An 18,090-nucleotide genomic window follows, 5' to 3' on the forward strand; every position below is an offset into this window, starting at 1 on the left:
GTGCAAATTGTTACAACTTTTCAGCTGGTATAAATTGTTTTCAGTATGGCCCAGTGTATTCCCCAAAAGAAACTTCACTGTGGTTCACTTACCAAGCTAATGATTGTCTTTCAAGTAGTTTTTACATCTGTTTCTTGTTTAATCAAAGAATCTTACACCGCAGAAAAAGCCAGTGTTTTGATTTGTATAGTTATGTAAAAAATATGTACATGGGAAAAACAATTTCAAAGGGATTTCTAATTTATTTTTATTTTTTAATAGAGTGCGTTTTAGAGAAAAGTAGGAATGTACAAACCAAAGTGAGAAGGAAAGATTTCAGGCTCTTGGAGAAGATCTTAGGAAGGTTTTCTTTTAGTAGACAGCTGATATATTATTAAGGATTTGGACTTGGTTTGAGATAAGGCATAAAAAAGTTCTATTGGATCTTCTTCATTTTGATTTGTTTTAGCATAAGACAAAAGACAACTGAATTCTCTATGATGAGTATTCCTTTAGCTGGATAAAATTCACATTTATTCTACTTAAGATGAAAAGTTTACCCAACCACGGAAGTTTAATTTAAAACAGGGAATCAACAAATGTACCTAAACTATCCAAAGCCAGAGCATGCTTTTAGTCCTAGTGGCTTAACAAGTTGGAACAATTTTTGAGACAAGCTTGTAACACTTAGGATCTGTGGCTGAAATGAATTTCCACATGTTTTCATTTCTGGGAGGAAAACTGTGGACCTAGTCTTTCGGTGCTAACATGTTAGGCTAATGAATGCATGTATAAAAAGTCACATATAAGTGCATAGGTGTAAATGCTGTTATTTGGTTTAAATATACTTAGAATTTATTAATTCTCAAAGAATAGATAAATATTCATTTAAAGATAAGAATCCTTAAGGACTAAAATTTATGTAACGTAATCAGTGCTGCAATAGAAAGCTTTAACTCTACGTAAAATATTGCTTCAAATATTATTTTACAAGATTCCAATTCTATTTCTATGTAGCATAGATGTATTTTTAGTCAGCATGTATGCATATGCCATGAAAATGATTTCTTCTGAGGGTTTAATTTAAAATCCTGTTTAATTCAGGAGTGTGCTTTCATTTTATTGTATTATTTTCCATCACTCTCACTGTTGGTGAGCCAGGCTGCATTGAGTATATTTTATGTGATGGTTCCAGTCATATCTGATTTGATTGCTTCATATTCAGAACTGAGATGTCTACAAAGCTCTGGCATTTATTAAAAAAGATATGGTTATTTCATAGGCATTACAACTAGCATAGGTGTGAGAACTAGCTAGGGTGCTATATAGTGGTGCTAGCAATATGCTCCTCCAAGGTTAATACATACTTCAACTTAGCACATTCAAATGACAGGGCTGTTCTTTCACCTGACTTTGTTCAGAGCCAGTTGGGTGTTATTGTTAGGTAAACATTAAGTTCCATAAAGGTTTCTTTTATATTTTTAATTTCTGATGCTTGAAATTGAATGTCATTGCATGTAGAAAAAAATAAATGATCGCAGTGTCCCTTGTTGGAATGAAATCCTTCAAACCACAAAACCCATTAAGGGAAAGAAACTTTGCAAAAGCTTGTCCTGCAAGCAATTAGCACACACTGATATTTTGGAAATGAATACAGCCTTCCAGGCTCCTAGTTCATTTGGCAGTGTAGCAGCTCTTCAAAAAACTGCAGGGCAAAATACAGATCCAGGTGAGATAGGCAGTCCCAAGTTCAGGAAGGTGAAGCTCCCAGACATAATAGTGAAAATAGGCTTCAGTTATGTAAAACTTTGATCTTAAGAGACAGAGCCTGTAATGTGACTAGTAAAACATCAGAATTTCTTTATCATAGAAGTTCCTGACTAAGTAGGAGAAAAATTCCCCTCTAAACATGTGACAAGGCTTTCTGAACTGATTGGCTTTATGTTCTGAGATGAGTCTGTGACTGTATGCCTACCACCAAAGTACAAGTATACTCACCTCAGTATACTAAGCATATTTGATGCTTTGTGAAAAGAGCAAAGATTAATTTCTAGGCTTAAATACCCACGCTGCAAAGTATGTTGCAATGTATGGGCAGGTCTGCGTTAGAATTTAGTGCTTCCCTTAAAAGAGCTGTCTTTGTGAATTTAATCCTGTAAACACTTTTCCTTTCTCAAGATTCATTGCTATAAGATACTATATTTTGATTTTTTAATTACATGAAACACCTTGAAAGCAGCTGATGCTTAAAGGCATAATTCTCTTTCTGCAGATGAGACTTCTCTAGAAAATGTAGCATTTCAAAAGTTTCCTTACAAGTATTTCTGGAAGAATTAGCAGTTTGTGTCAAACTCTTTGAAAACCAAGTTTTGAATTTCCAGCTATTGGACAGTGCTCAGAAGCTCATTAACTAATGTTAACTAACTTCTCTAAACAGGGAGAAGAGCGGTGAGAAGCTACAATTCAGAAGTAATGCAAAGCATAACCCCTTGTGACTTCTGTGAAAGTGACTGCAACCTTTGCCAGCGAGCTGGTTCTCCATCCCTGCTTCAGCACTCTTCCTTGGCTTCTTTGTTCTGCGTGCTGTTTGTCCTTCATGTAAACTTGCTGTGCAGTTGGGTGCTGTAAGAGAAAACATTGTTTCGCATCTAATGTTACCATAAATTATCCAAAGAAAATTTTATGTTCAGATACCAGCCCGCCTTCAGTGATTACAGTGACCGAACTCCTGCTGTGTTCAAGGAGAGCAGGGCTGGCCCATATGGTAAATTTCTGGCTGTGCCAGAAAACTTCTTTAAGTGTCTGCTGGAAATACTTTCCAAGTGTAAGTTTCATATTGAAGTTATTTTCTAAAGAAGAATCACCGAGAAAACAGTTTGAGAAAATGCAAACCTAGCTCTCCACTCCTGCTTCCTTTCATCCTAGCTCTCATTTTTGCATGTATCTTTTAGAGATGTACACTAGTTTATGGTGCTTCTTTGTAAAACTGTCTCTTTCCCTGGTAAACAGAGGGCTGGGAGCTGTGTACCAGAGCTTGCGTTGTTCTGTTCTGCAGACGTGATGCTTAATATTAGCACTGAGCTTCTCTGTATGCTCCCATGGGGAATAATATGAAAAATAAAAGGAGCTGGCTTCAGAGCTGATCCATGAGCCAAAAAGAACTGTGTTCACAAACCGCTGAACATTCCAGAAAATTATCAGTCTTTTTTAAACGATTACAGAGAAGCCAGGTGAAATTTTTGCCAATTTGTAATTAATCATGTTTGAAAATAATGCCTCCGGATGTTTTCACGGATTTTACTCTGCAAATCTGTTACTGTAAATCATCAAAGAAGGAGTCTGAGACTTTGTTTTTCCAGGGTTATTTAGAAACAAACCCAATTCTCTTTCCTTGAGAGAATACTTGTGTTCCCTGCATATTTATGGCCACTAGGATGAAGGCTGCCTTGATCCTTGTCTGCTTCAGGATGTTTTCTAGAAATGTCACTCTTGGGGGATCATTTATGTCTTGCATAGACAATATACAAGTCTTTTTGACAGTCTAAGTGCCATAACTCTTCAACAGCTGTTCTGTGCCATGTCAGCTGGTTGACTCTGAGTGCCACGTGTTTGTGTAAGTCCTGTTTTTGTTGGTGGAAATGTATTTAGGAGTGTGGGCTCCACTTGCATTCTGTTGAGTGGAACACTAAACATATTTGTTTAAGCATATCCTTGTATCTTTAAGTGCCTTGCTGGACTGGGAGGGAAAAGAGGGATGGTGAAGCCTTCCTGGAACAGCAGGCATTTACACCCAACCCCTCTCTTTGCGGTCAGGAGAATTATATGGATATGGAAATATGTACATTTGAGAACCCTCCCAAATGAGCATCTTCCTGAATGAAGCTCTTCATTGTCTGGCAACCAATTTATCCTTGCATACTGCCTTTGATATTTAATGCCTACTTCTTTTTAATAAAGAAGCCTGTAACATTTCTGCTTATTGAAATGAAGTTAATTATTATCATGCTGACTATAATAGAGTTAGATATTTTAAGGCTACTGATCCTCTTTCTTTCATATCTTTCAGAGACGGAGTGTGTATGTGTACACATGTAATTATATGGCAGTCACTTTTCTTGAGCAATTTCTAATTTTTGTTCAAATTTTGCTACCGCTTAAAATGTATATTTTTGTATTTTATGCTCATGTGTATTTTTGTTCAGAAAAGGAAATACGATCGTGGTATCATGGGAAGGTCAAAACTTCTTGAACTGTGTGCCTTTTTAATAATGAGTTATAGCTTTTTAACTACAAATCTAGTTTGTGTGTGGTTATTTGTTTTACTTTACCTGTACTTAGAATTTGAAATATTTTTTACAAACTTGGGATTCTGTTCTGTCTCTCTGGCAGTTAAGGTCTGCTCTTTTTTTGCAGTCAGTTTGTGCTTTTCACTTTTCTTTGGTGCTCTTTGAGCAGTTGATTAGTGCTTATGATGAGTTCCTGTGCTGCTCTGATCCTCTCGAAGTGATATTGTATGTAATGAAATTCAAAGCACTGCTTAGTCAATAAGATGCAAAATGTAACCCTCTGTAAGACATGTCCTTGCTTATAGGGATCCATAGCTAACTGAAGCCAAGATAGAAAAATGACATGTATCTTCGTGTCTCAAACTCTTTACTCATAGGACTGAATTGTGTCAAATGTGAGATGTGGAAAACATTCACATACTAACCTGGGATGTTTCATTATGGGTTGGATTCCTGATGAACTAGGAAAGCAAATCATCTTTTGCCTTTGGTGATAGCTGCCTTGACATCTCATTTTCCTTCCTTTGCCATAATTTAAAGAACACAAAGCTTACATACTTTCAGTTATGCAATAAGTAGAGCTCCTAAGAGGGACATAGATATCTGATTAATGTTATGATGAAGAGGTTTATTTTTTATAGGAGATGTACTGGAGATAACCAACTCCTTTGCAGTAGATAGCAGGAATATAACCATAGTTTTATTTTGCATGCAGTCCCATCTTCCTGAATACCCTCTGGAGAAATAGACTCAAACTGCTCTGCCTAAGTTCAGAGAGAGCAACTTTTATTAGTATTACCTTGCATTTATTTTTGAGACAAACAACACATGTTTTTAAATGACTCTTGGCTGCCTTGTGCACCCTACATCCGTCATAATCCACCGTGTCAAGGAAATTGTTATTCAGTGAACAAACATCCTATTTTATTTTATTTGTTTTCTATACTGTAGTATATCACTTCAGACATCCAAATCTGCCTCTGTAGTAAGCTGCTTTAAAGGCACCATGTACAACATGACTTTAAATGAATGTTTACGTCAGGTGGCCTTAACTTCCATACACTGCTGTCTTGAAAGATGCCTTCAGTCACTTTGCACTGTGACTATTTTCTTGAATACATTGCAGAGGATTTTGTATTGTGTGCTGGCAGTGAATGGGACAGAGGAAAGGCAGTCCTATGTGGCACAATGACTCAATGTTTTCCTCTTTGTTGGAGCCTGTGCATAAATGCTCACTATATGTATTTTTTCCACTGATCTGTACAGTCAGTTCTTGATGTTAGAAGTAAGTAGAAAATCTTTTAGCAAAAAACCTTTAGGAAAACATTGAACAAGATCTTTAAAAGCTTTAAAGTGGTGCTAAAAGCAGTCAGGAAATGATATTTCATAATGGAGTCTTCCTGTTGCACTGCCTGAACACTTATTTTTGTGTGGTTGCTTTTTGTTTGAAGCCTGAATACTCTCTGGTACATCCAGTGCCCTTTGCAGCTCTATTTTATCAATCAATAGTCTATGGCTGAACCATTAACATTGTACTAAATCGGCAAGAAATAATCATTTATTTAAGACTGGCTTTAAAGCAAAGCCTTAATGCATTTTAAAGGATCTTTCCCCTCTCTTGACTGTCATCCACAATCCCACAGGTGAAGTCTTCTGTACAGATGTACTTATGTATGTCATCTAGAAGCCTTCTGTGTTGAGTGCTGCTGTACCACAACAGGAAGCGCTTGTCTTGTAACAAGTGCTGCGTAACGGGTTCACAGCAACTTTGAGTTTGCATGCCAGGACTGCTCAAATGCCTGGTTTGTTTCCCAGCACGGCATCTTTGTGCCCCATTTACTTCTCAAACAAGAGGTTGCTGGCTTGTGCACATCAGTGGCATATGATAAAGGAGAAAATTAGCCACACTAGTGCAGGAGAAACTGAAGAGCCGGGATCCTACATTACTTGCCTATCTTTTGGCTTGAAAGTTGCTTCTTAAAATTGGATGTGAGATTTTAGAATTGTTTTTAGTATGTTTTCAAAATACTGTCCTAACAGTAGTTCTCCAAACGTGTTGGTATGAATTTTGACAATACCTGGTGCAAGCAGATTTATATAGAAAGCATATGTATATACTTGTCTATTATATAGGCTTCAGTGTACTACTGTGTGCAATCTTTGTGCAATTAAAAGCATACAAGATCTTCAAAAAGTAGCTAAACATTGTATGATATTCTGTTTTGTAAAATATGCATCTAGAATTTTAGGAAAGAATATATGTGGAAAGCAACTGATGCCTAATGGAACCATTTCTATGTCTCAAACACTAACCAAAGAGGGAAAAATCACCCACATTATTCAATTTTAATCTTAATGGTCAATGTTATTTCTTACAGTCTTTGTTTTTCTACTACAAATCTTTATTCAGTGAACCATCTTTGTGTTTAGTGCTGTAAGTACACAGGAGACAATTTTATCACCAGTAATTTATAGATAAAAATAAAACAGCAGTTTTGTGATCAGGTCTTTTGAGTTTGTATTAGATTCTCCTTTTCCCCATGTCAAAATAAATTTTACTTCAATATTGTTTCTTATTCAGTTTATTGTATGTTTGTCTGCCACTTGGAAATATAATTGCACTAATGCTATTTTATGCAATAAAGTCTGACATTGTGCTGTGTTAGATCAATCCAGTAATCATTTCTCCTAATTCATAGCCTTTTCTTATTGGATGCATTGGAGCATCATTTGTATGTGTGCTATAGCTCAGTCACCAGAACTCCAGTGCTAAGATTTCTATTTAGTTTCACATCATTTATTTTGTTAACGTATTTCTTAGTGTTTTCAAAAAGCTTTATCAGCCTTGCTCAGATTTTAAGGTGTTATACTGTAAATGGATTTTTTGTGTTGAATTCTAGTATTGTTAGATTGGATGGGATATGAATATGAGGAAAAATATAAAAATGCTGACTCAAGGGAAGTGGCATAAATGCAGAAGTAATGAAGCAAACTTTAACTGTCCTATATGTCTTTAATCTCTTGTTTTTCTCTGTCAAGCCTTAAGCAATTTGAACCAAAATTCTTGGCTGCTTGAGACATAGTCAGAAATACAATTTGATCTGTATTAGGATCATCATACATACACTTTTGATTAAAACAGAAATAGTAAAAAAAATCACAACAAAAGTAATCATTTTATGATCTTTTTCGAGTAAATGGAGTTGAACTAGTATGCTTATGTCTTTTCAATTAACAGAACAAATATTAAGGAACTAAACTGATTTGGGGGATCTTGAATACTTGTCATTGATTTATTTTTCTTCGAATAAAGATTGCAGTAGTTGCTTTTAATTTTTATTGAAGATGAATTTTAATAATAATATGTTCAGTGTTTGGTTGTTGAACAACAGGGTTGCCTGTAGGACATGGCTGTTTCTGCACTCTATGGACTGCTGCTCATTCTCAGCACTTCTTAGGGGCTGCCTCACAGGTTATTTTAAAGCTTTGTGGAGCTGCAATGGTGGTTTCCATAGTCGGGCTGCTAAACGTGACCTTGCAGAACACTATCTGGGAGTTCTCTGATGAAGAGTTGCCACATTTTAAAAACATATTTTACTCAGCAGGAAGTCATCGTGCGACTTCTCTCAGTGGTTTTTCAGAAGTGTTGGGAATTTGGAGTAGTCTCAGTCAACTGGAAACTGGCAAATGTCCCTATTTTCAAGAAGGACAAGAAAGAAGACCCTGGCAATTACAGACCTGGCATTCTGAGTTCAACGCCTGGTAAAATTACAGAGAAGATTATTCTGGGAGTTACTATTCTGAAGGTTATTCTGAAAGACAATGTGGTCATTAGTCACGGCCAATGCATGTTTGTGAGGGGAAGCCATGTTCTACAAACTTAATTTTCTTTTATAACAAGATTAGCCGACTAGTACACTAAAACAAAATATAATGTGATGGCTGAACAATTGGCTGAGGAGTCAGGCTCAGAAGATTATAGTAAATGGGGTACCATTGTGCTGGTGGCTGGTCACTAGTAGGATTCCCCAGGGCTCCACTTAAATGCCAGTTCTCTTTAATGTTTTCATTCACTACTGAGATGCAGAACTCAAAGATACAGTAAGTGAGTTAGTGGCTGAGACTAGACTGGAAGGAGCTGCTGAATCCATGGAGGCTGGAGAGGCCTTGCAGAGAGATCTTGACAAATTGGAGGGCTGGGCAATCAGCAACTGCATAAAGTTCAACAGAAGGAAGTGCAATCTTGGCTCTACATTCAGACTGGGCAATGAGAGGCTGAAGAGCAGCCCTGCAGAAAGGGACATGGGGCTTCTGTCTGACTGCAAGTTGAATCTGAGTCAGCAGTGTGCCTGAGCAGTCAGAAACACCCTGGGGTGCACCAGGCCCAGAGTTGCCACCATGTGAGGGAAAGGGTTGCTCTGTTCTGCTCTGCAGCTGTGTAGCCTTATCTCTAGCAATATATGCAGGTTTGGGTACCACAGTATGAGAAGGCTGTCAGACTGTCAGAGAGCATCCAAAAGAGGCCAACAGAACCCAAGGGAACGGCATGGAACCTCATCAGGGGAGGGTCAGGTGTGGGTTATGGAAAGGTTCTTCATCAGAGGGTAGTGGGGGTGTGGAACAGGCTGCCTGGAAAGCAGGAACTTGAATTAACTTCAGCCAGTGGCAGTACACGTGTAAACGTCTCCTCTGCTGTGATTTTTCATATGACAGTGTGTGTGAGCACTGCTAGGCCTTCTGCTCCTTCTCTGGCCTGTGTGTATCTGGTGTTGTTTCTTGCCTTCCTGAAAGATTGCAGGCCTCTTGTGATTTAATTAGAGCCTGCCCTTTAGTGTGTCTGCACATGTTTATTGTAGAAGTGTCTATATGTTGTGGTTCAAATAGCGTCCTGCTATGGGGAAATAACGAGAAAGCCTTGGACATAATAATTTATTTTGATAGAACTTAAAATAACTCAGTGATAAAGATAAAAAAATCCACTGAATTAGAATTACTGTATTAGCTTTGGAAATAAAATCAGTTCCATCTTTTTTGTTTGTTTGCTTGTTCACTTTTTTTTTGCTCACTTTATAGTATTCCCAGCAGTCCCCAGATCTTGCAGCAAAAACCCCAAACCAATGTATTTCCAGATGGCAGCAGATGATAAAAGATATGGAGTGTTTCAGTCTTGCTTCTTGGTTTTTCCTCCCTTGTGTGTAACTGCTTAAAGAGCTGCAGGTTTGTGGGTTTATGAATTTTGCCCAGTATGAAGATGATACAGCAGTAAAAATACTCTGCCTGACCTTATCACCATGTGTTTTAGTTGTGTGTTCTTACCCTTAACTAATATCTCATGCTGATGTTTCTTTAATAAAAGAGAACTTCCCACAGTGGAAGATGCTGTCATGGTTTTTCTGCTTTCTAAAAATATATTCATTGACACTCAATAGAATACTCGTCTTTACAGTATTTTTCTAGAGTCCCAGTGCCAAATGCCTACCATTTGTGCTTGCTCCCTTTCTGCTTCCTTTCTCCCCATTGCAGAACAGCCAATGAGAACAGCAGACAGTGACTGCTGAATATGGAGAATGTGCATTTTCTAATGCTATGAAATAGTGAGTGTTGTTTGCAGGCTTTGCTTGCTCCACGAATTATCTTTATCTTTTTTGTTTGTTTGTTTGCTTTGTCTTCTTTCCATTTTCCCTTTGATACCTTTTATTTTCAACTTAATTGTTGTCACTTGTGTATTGCTGTTATTCTATTAACGGAAGATAGTCATGAGGGGGAACACAAGTGTGATACTTGAGAGGCTGAGGAGGTGAATCTTTCTATGCTACCTAAGAGACTGATGGTAGTAGACAGGCTTCTTAAAAGGGTGAGTCAGAGCACCTAGCCGGAAGAAGCTTCATTTATTTACTTATTTTGCACTACTGCTACAGAGTGAGCCTAAGGAGAATGGTTTCCTAAGTGGAAATGTTTCAGCTATCAAGCTTAAGTTGTGGGGAGAGATGAGATATACCTGAAAGAGGAAGAAAGGGTCAGTTAAGGAAAAGTTGAAACTTCATGCATCAGAGTTTAAGGTAGCTTTGAACTGTGAGAGATGAATAAATTTGGTGTAGGGTAGACTGTTGTGCAGCAAGATTTCCATACTATTCTTTGGAAGCTTCCTCTACTGGTTTCTCTCCTGGGCTCAACGTTTCTGCTGATATCCTCTATAAAACAATCCCCGCATTCTTCTTGTGCAAGGATGCCTAGATGGATCTGGCACCTGTTTATCGTGCTTTTCTGGGCTTAAAAAACCTGATAGTTGCAGTAGAGAAAGAATTACACAGGCTGGTAGGTCCTTCAAAGTCCTGGAAGGACAAGTCACGTTCAGTCAAGTTAAAGAGGAGCCTATCAGAGTCTGACTTGAAAAACTAGCATGCAGACCTTATTACATTTGCATGCATCAACAGCCTCAGAGAGACTTCCAGCACTCCAGAAAGTAGCATTCAAGTTGACCTTGACAAAATGCAGATATGGTCGAAAATCAGAAGCAAAAATGTAGTTATGTACTCAGGAAAGACGGTAGTCAGCTGTGCCGATCTGGGCTGAGGGAATGACTAACAAGGTAGATATTCAGCAGAAAAGGAGCCAGGATGCAAAGAGATCAATCCACTGAAAATAGGCCAAACTATTTATTTTTTACAACTTTTGCCAAGTTCTTGCTCAAGAAGCAAACACACTGGGTGGTATAAACAGGAGTGTTGTCTGTAAGGCCATGCTTTCTGCAGCCAGAGAGGCTGCTCCTGCTTGGGCACAGCTCATCAATAGCAGGGGAATGCAGAGGAAAGGCTGCCAGAATGGTTAGGGTACTCACAGACAAGGTATGAGAGGAAGGGGTTAAAGGAAGCCTTTGTTTAATCTGCAGAAGAGACAGTGGAAGTTAATATGAGAAAAGTTTTCAAATTAGAGGAAGGCTACTGGAAAGAAGTGTGTGAGCTGTGTTTAATATCCAAGTAATGGTAAAAGTAGTAGAGAGATTTAAATAGCAGCAGGGAGCATTTAGCATGGATACTAATAAAAAGAATCAAAGGGTCTCAAACACTTAAGTTTCTGAAAATAGTTTATAGAAACCTAATGGAAACCTAAATTGTGAAAATTGACTGTTGTAGCTGGATAACTGTGAGAATGTTAAGCCTGATAATGGAGATGCAAAGCAGCTAGGAACACTCCTAGTGCACTGAGAGGCTAACAAAGCCCTATCTGAGACATCGTGAGAGATCACACAGGAGCTTGTTACACAGGATCCTGCCTGGGGCATGGGCTTAGTTCCATGCCCCTGACAAGGTGATTTGTGTGTGGGTCCATAAACCTAGAGCTCACTCTGCTTCCATAAGGCCCTAGCAAGCACTTGAATAAACAGTTGTAGGACAGAACAAACATATTTAGATACAAATCTTCCTTTGTGTTTATATTCCCACTAGTAATTTACACTTAGTTTTTGTCTTGTATTTTATGTATGGTTGCATTTGGAATCCTGTTTTATTTTTTTCATTTGCCTTCAATTTAAGTCTTTGATGAAATCCATGCAGCCTATTCCTTTCAAGCTGATTACATGCATTGTAGTTTTAACTTACAAGTTTTATGTATTTTTATGCACTACTGTCTGCCATAATCCCCTATCTGATTTGTGAAGGGATTAGTTCACCTAGAAGTGCATCTTCTAGTTCCTCACTTTTATTACAGTCAATGAGAATGTAATAAAACCGATTTATTGTTTGAGAAAGCATGTAAGAAAAGGGGAATTTCCTGAGTTTATTGTGGTGCTATTCAGTGTATTTCATTTTTGGAAGAAACCCATATATGGTTACGTTTCCAGAGGGTTTAAAATCTACAGGAAGGTAGATACCTGGAAGCTGATTCTGAGGCCTGATTGGAGGTACCTGCTTGTGTGGTCTCCATACTGAGTCACTGATATGGAGACTGAATTTTCAGTTCTATCAGTAATTGTTCTTTCTCTCTCTTTCCTTCTCCTTTTCTTCCTCCCTTTCTTTCTCTCTCTTTCTTTCATATAAGCAAAAAAAGACTACATCTTCTATCAACTTTGGGTGTAAATCAAAGCTTTATATTTTCAATTTTTTGGTATGACCCCTAAATAAAACTTCAGGCAAGTTCCTAGAAAGGTGGCTTTGGTGCAGCCTGCAAGATAAAATGTAGAAGCAACCAGAGCAAGTTGGACTGAGAAACCTTAAGTGTAAAGACCAGTGTGAACATGCTCTTTTCCTACATGAGGAGTCCTGGAGTTGTCAGGCAGATGTACTCGTAAGTGGGATTGAAGTGTTGACTTCTTGTTTTACTGAGCCACGAACAACCTTAATATACCTCCTAGCACTTGCAGAGGAGGGGCAGCTGGTAATTCAGAGCTCAGCACCTGCTCTCTTCGCTGTGGTAGTACACATCTGTCTGAGACTAGTGAGATGTTCGTGTCTTGAGACCAGCCCAGAAATAGACACTTAGGAAAGAAAGGTTTTTAATATGGCTGGAACAAGGAAAGAGAAATTGCACCATAATAAAAAGGAAATATATATATATATATATATAAAGAAGAGCCTGTTGATCTGTTTCACAACAGCCCCTAGCAGGGATTCTCTATGGACTTCCCTGGGGATGCTTTTAGCTCACATTGGTGAGAGATCCATGCTGAATGATGTTTTATGTAAGAAGATAGACATTTCCTTGTTTATTTATTTATTTCACATATGAATGTATTTTAAATTGCTGGATCAAGGAACAGGGACAGTAAAACACGCACATGTGGAAATGATGTACTGAGAAAGTTCTGTGGTTTCATATGGAGAAAAAAGATAGCAGCCAATTCTAGCTCAGTAGGCAAGTAATTAAGCCAGCAATCTCTCTGTACATTGTATTCTAAGTTCAGTTCAAGAGTATGTATCATATGATTCTTCTTTTATTATCTGCAGCTTGATTGCAGGAATGAACATCACCACAGCCATCATTTAAAGGTGAGCGAGTTTGCTGAATGTTAGGTGGAACTCAATATGATTAACTTGTTCCTGTGCATCATCATTATCCTTGGTCATATGTCTACAGGCAACTTAGGGCTGTTGTTTATACCTACTTAGATTTAACGACATTTCAATTACACTTAGAATAATAACAATATGAACATATTTTACATTTAGCATTAAATAATATTAGAACACTTGTGAGGAATAAATTTGCCACTATTTCATATTCTGCTTGCTTCATTTAAAATGAGATGCTACTTTGTTCAGAAATCCTTCCCTGTCTACTATGTTTCCAATAAAGAAACCAACCACGGTCTTGAAGATTTTTATGTTCGGATACCAGAGATGCAAACAAAAAAGAAGTGTGAATTCTTCATGGGGAAGCACAGTGTATGGTCTCAAAGTACTAAAGAAGCATGAGACCTTTAACAGTGCAATATTCAGATAACAAAGCCAAATGGTATCTACCCATCAATGCTCTGTTCTCTAGTTTGACTATTTTTCTTCACTTGTAGTGACTGTTTCTTTACCTTTGCAATAATTAAGATTGGGGTAATGTTGTGCTACCTCTGCTTCATCTTTTATCAGTCTCCCAGTCCATTTTTCTTTTCTTTTTGCATTCAGCAGCATCAGTGATGTCTAAATTTCCTAGCAACATTGAAAAACAGCATTCAGTCTTAAGAAAATTCATTATTTTCTCTGGATTCATTTTTAATATATATTTGTTGAAGATCTGAGGTCAAGAATACTGTAAATGTAAATGGTTAGCTTGATTTTGGTTGTCTTCTTGAACTGCTTGCCTCATCTGATGCAAATCACTTCCCTCCACCTGCTTCCTCCTTCCTACTCTTTCTCACATGGCACTGCAGTCTTCTAATGTCTACCTCCCTCATAGTGTGGACTTAAAATTCAAACAGCTTGATACTTTATTTGGGCCTTGAGGTAGGGCAAGTTCACCTTATAAACAGCAATATGACACACAGCAGCTGCTGTTAGTCCCAGTTCTAAAGTGGGTACCATTTCTTGCATCCCTGAAAGAGTAAGGCTGTGAGGCAAAGCAGGGGCTTTGCAATAGCTGCAGTGCATCCCTTCTCTTAGTGTAGAGATGAAGAGAGCTGGACTGGAGGCAGTTACAATCTAGATGGAGGAAAGGAAGTTTGGAGCTGTAAATTGCTCTCACATTACATGATGATCGTGTATAAGAGGGAAGAAAACCATGATCGTGAATTATGAGGAAACTAAATGATTGCAAAGTCCAGTATAAGAACTCTTGCAAATATGATAGGAAACCCCAAATTCCCCCCAGATTATCAGCTTTCAGCTGGTGTCCAGTGGGGCAGGTCTGATTTGCAGGAGGTTTTTACTTGGCTCTTTTCCCCACAGATGATGGAAAACAAGATATGTGAGCTGCAAAGCCCAGTGCCACCTTGTGCTCCCCAAACCAAAGCAGCTGGGATGCCAGTGCAGCCACAGGCATGGGGTGACAGGAAGAGGGACTAGATCCTTGTGTAGGTCAGTACTGACTCTGAGCTGGTGGCAGCAACGACCATCCTTCAAGCTGGCTGATATGACCTTTTTTTCAGGTTGCAAAGCATATTCTTATGTGTATGCAAGATGCATTTAGTTGGCCTGAATGTAAGTCTCTTTCTCTGCATCACATGCAGTGTACGTGCAATGTGGATTACTCTGTGAGGGATGTCAAGAAACAGGACATGCTAGCATAAACAAGGCCAGCAACAGTCAACAATGTCAAGATACAGTGGAAAAAGACAAACAACAGACTCTGGTGTATAAACAAAAGTACATCTTAGGAGAAGCTTCCACTTCTTAGCTACTGGGAAAACCATGGCCTTATTTTGTTTAGGTCTGCAAGAGGAAATCAGTGGTCTGGCTTCTGAATTCCCAAAGGCAGACAATGAGGACTGTTTAGAACATGGGGAGTTTAAATGAATTGGAGTTTCTTGGAGACCTTGCAGGCAGGACTATGGGATGTTTCTGTGTCTACCTATGTTGTGAACTCTTGATATGTTGACTGATTTGTTTGCAGACACAATGACATGATTAGGAGTAAATGATTCAAATGTAAAAAAGTAAGTTACAGCTTATACTCTAGGGAGAATCTTCTTAACAGTACAAACTGTGGGACGTGCTGATGTGGAAGACAGCCTTCTTCAACACAACACTCTTTAAGAGTAAATTGGGCAAACACCTGTGAATAATGACCTGAGTCTGCTTTCATGGTGGAGATGGGCTCTTGATGTCCTTTCCAGTAGTGTTTGTTATGAGCTGATAACTATAAGATCTATTGCAAAGACATAAAATGAGGCAGCTTTTATAAGAGACAATGGAAAAGTGCAAGGTACAGCTTTCTCTCTGCTGGTACTGAGATAAACGCTGAAAAACTACTTTGAAATCATGGGAGTTACAGTGGTGTTATGCAGTGTAAATGAAAATCTAGCTTCTAATTGCCTTCATAAGGCAATTATGGTCCTTAAAAATGCAGTGGAATCACTGAGACATCACACTTCTGCTTTTTAAAAGGGCTCACAGTATTTGAAGAATGATACAGTCAGTCTTGAAAAATACCTTTTTTGGAAGTATAGGATCAGAGGGATGTTGATGCAATGGTCTGAACTTAGGAGTCTTTCAGAAGTGCCTGAGTCCAATAAATGAACAGACATCCAACAACAGGTAAGAGTTGCACAAGCTTATATAAGAGAATCATAGAATGGTCTGTGTTGAAAGAGACCTTTAAGATCATGTAGTTTCAACTCCCCTGCTATAGGCAGGGGCACTTCCTTCTAGACCAGGCTGCTCAAAGCTCCATCCAGCCTGGCCTTGAATGCTTCTAGGGAGGTATCAGGTACATTTCCCAAGGCTGTTCCTTGGGTGAGGCCAACTCATGTCAGAGGTTCTGTAAGTTTCAAAGCCCAGCTACTCACTGTCACAAAAAAGACTGAAAAATGTCTTTGCAACTGTGCTGCTCATGGCTGGGTACAGTGTGCAAATTCAGCTTTACAGGACAAGCTACCCCTGCAGTGTTTTCATTCAGAGCTACAGCACCATGCTAAGTTTTCTTTCATATCATATATCTGTTGAACTTTTCTATTTCTTCACCATTTTCTTCCTCAAGGATAAAATCAGAGGCTAGAAAACCAGAACAATAATACTGAATATACAGTGGGCACTTAATAACAAACAGAGAAAACAAAGACTGAGATAGCCAAGATAACCAGAACACTTTTGATTTCTAGTTACATGTTCCCATGAAACCAGAGCTCTTTTTTCTCATTCAAACAGATGTTGAACAAATAACTGTTTATCACTTGAGTTCAACTGTGTACTGAAGGTAGCCTTAGGCAGAAATACAGCTACACCCAGTACCTTTAAAATACATCTATAGATAAAGATGGCATGGTCCCAAGGCCACCTATTACTGTATTTCTTGCTGTATTTGCAATTTTGCTGTATTTTAACTGCTGTTGGCTGGCTATGCAAGGGCCTTGGGAGTCCAGCACTCAGAGGGTATACAACACCCCAAAAGTCAGAGCCCTTTTAGGGGTTTTATCCTTTGAGGACTGTACTCTGTTAAGGAGCAGCTCTGTTTTTGCTGTTCTTTGGCACTGAGTGTAGTGGAAGAAAAAAGGTACCTTATTTGACTTAATATCTATTACAAGTAATACATTTGCTGGTGTGCTGGGATCCACAGCATTGTGGGTAGCTCGTATTTATCAACTAACTGCTTCATCAGGGAATGTTGTATTGAAGACCAAATCTTAAAGAGGTCAACTGTGCAACAGATGGCTGTAGGGTGTCAGACCTTAATGCCTCCAAGACAGGTAGTGAGGTGGCCACTCACTCTGCTGTCCAAGGAGACAGGCTGCTGGATGTGGCTGTTGCCAGTGACTGAAAACAGAAACTGTTACTGATAACAGAAACATCCACTGTTCCTTGGGAGGTCCACACAAGTGCAAGATGGAGTTCAATGATGATAAAATGGTAATGAAACAAATTGAACAGTTCTGTATTTTTGGTGAGAATATTCACTACCTTCACACAGACAACTCAAGAGAAAGAAAATATTACAGGAGTGTCCTCACATCTTTAAACATTTAGCTCTTGAAAATTCTTTGGCACTGCTCCCACTCTTCAATTATCTCTTTAGCATTTACAGAAGGAGGTCTATTGTGGATGTTCAGCAGCACTGTTTGCTAGAGCTGCTAGTCCCTAATGACCAAGAAAATCGCAGAGACTTTACCTGGTACCCCTTGTGTTGAGTAGAAATCAACCCAACCAAACCTGCAGGATTATGTGGAAGCAGTGATAAGTGTAGGTAGAGTTGCCAGAACAGCTTATCTGCTTCTGTATGCCTTGAATAGAAGTATAGCAGTTTGTCATTTTCTGTTCTATGGCTTTCAGCTGCATGAGTAAACACTTTAAATCTGAAATTCTCCCAGATCTTTGCGGGTGATGTGAAATCCCCCATTATGTAGGTCATATATCTTTCTTGGCAGGGGATCAACTCAGCATCTCCAAATGAATGTTGATGAGGTATGCAGACTCATTAGATGTTTTTGTATTTCTATTCTTCTGGGGTGCAGATGCCCATGAAAGAAGCTGAGCCAGAGCAAGTATTAGAACCACTGTCCTTGAGCCATTTTAGTTTTTCCATCTGGTAAACAATTGCATCCATTTTAAATATCAAATGCTGTGTTATTAACCTTTTAAAAATATACATTTTTTCATTTATAGGTGAAGATGTTAGTTTAAACATTGGCAAAAATTGGTGCATGCCTTGTTGCGAATGGAGCACCAGTGAAGCCAGGCATGGAATC

General features: G+C 38.6%; 1 protein-coding gene across 1 annotated transcript in view; it reads left to right on the plus strand.

Annotated features, from left to right (window-relative positions):
* Positions 1-6,798, plus strand: part of CD109 (CD109 molecule) — a 79,215-nt gene extending 72,417 nt beyond the window's left edge. The window contains exon 33 of the mRNA XM_072332414.1: positions 2,417-6,798. Coding sequence (XP_072188515.1) covers positions 2,417-2,607 — 191 coding nt within the window. The 3' untranslated portion in view covers positions 2,608-6,798. The remainder of the gene's footprint in view (positions 1-2,416) is intronic.
* The last annotated feature ends 11,292 nt before the right edge of the window (positions 6,799-18,090 follow it).

Source organism: Excalfactoria chinensis, chromosome 3 (genome assembly GCF_039878825.1).
Source record: "Excalfactoria chinensis isolate bCotChi1 chromosome 3, bCotChi1.hap2, whole genome shotgun sequence".
Taxonomy (NCBI): Eukaryota; Metazoa; Chordata; class Aves; order Galliformes; family Phasianidae; genus Excalfactoria; species Excalfactoria chinensis.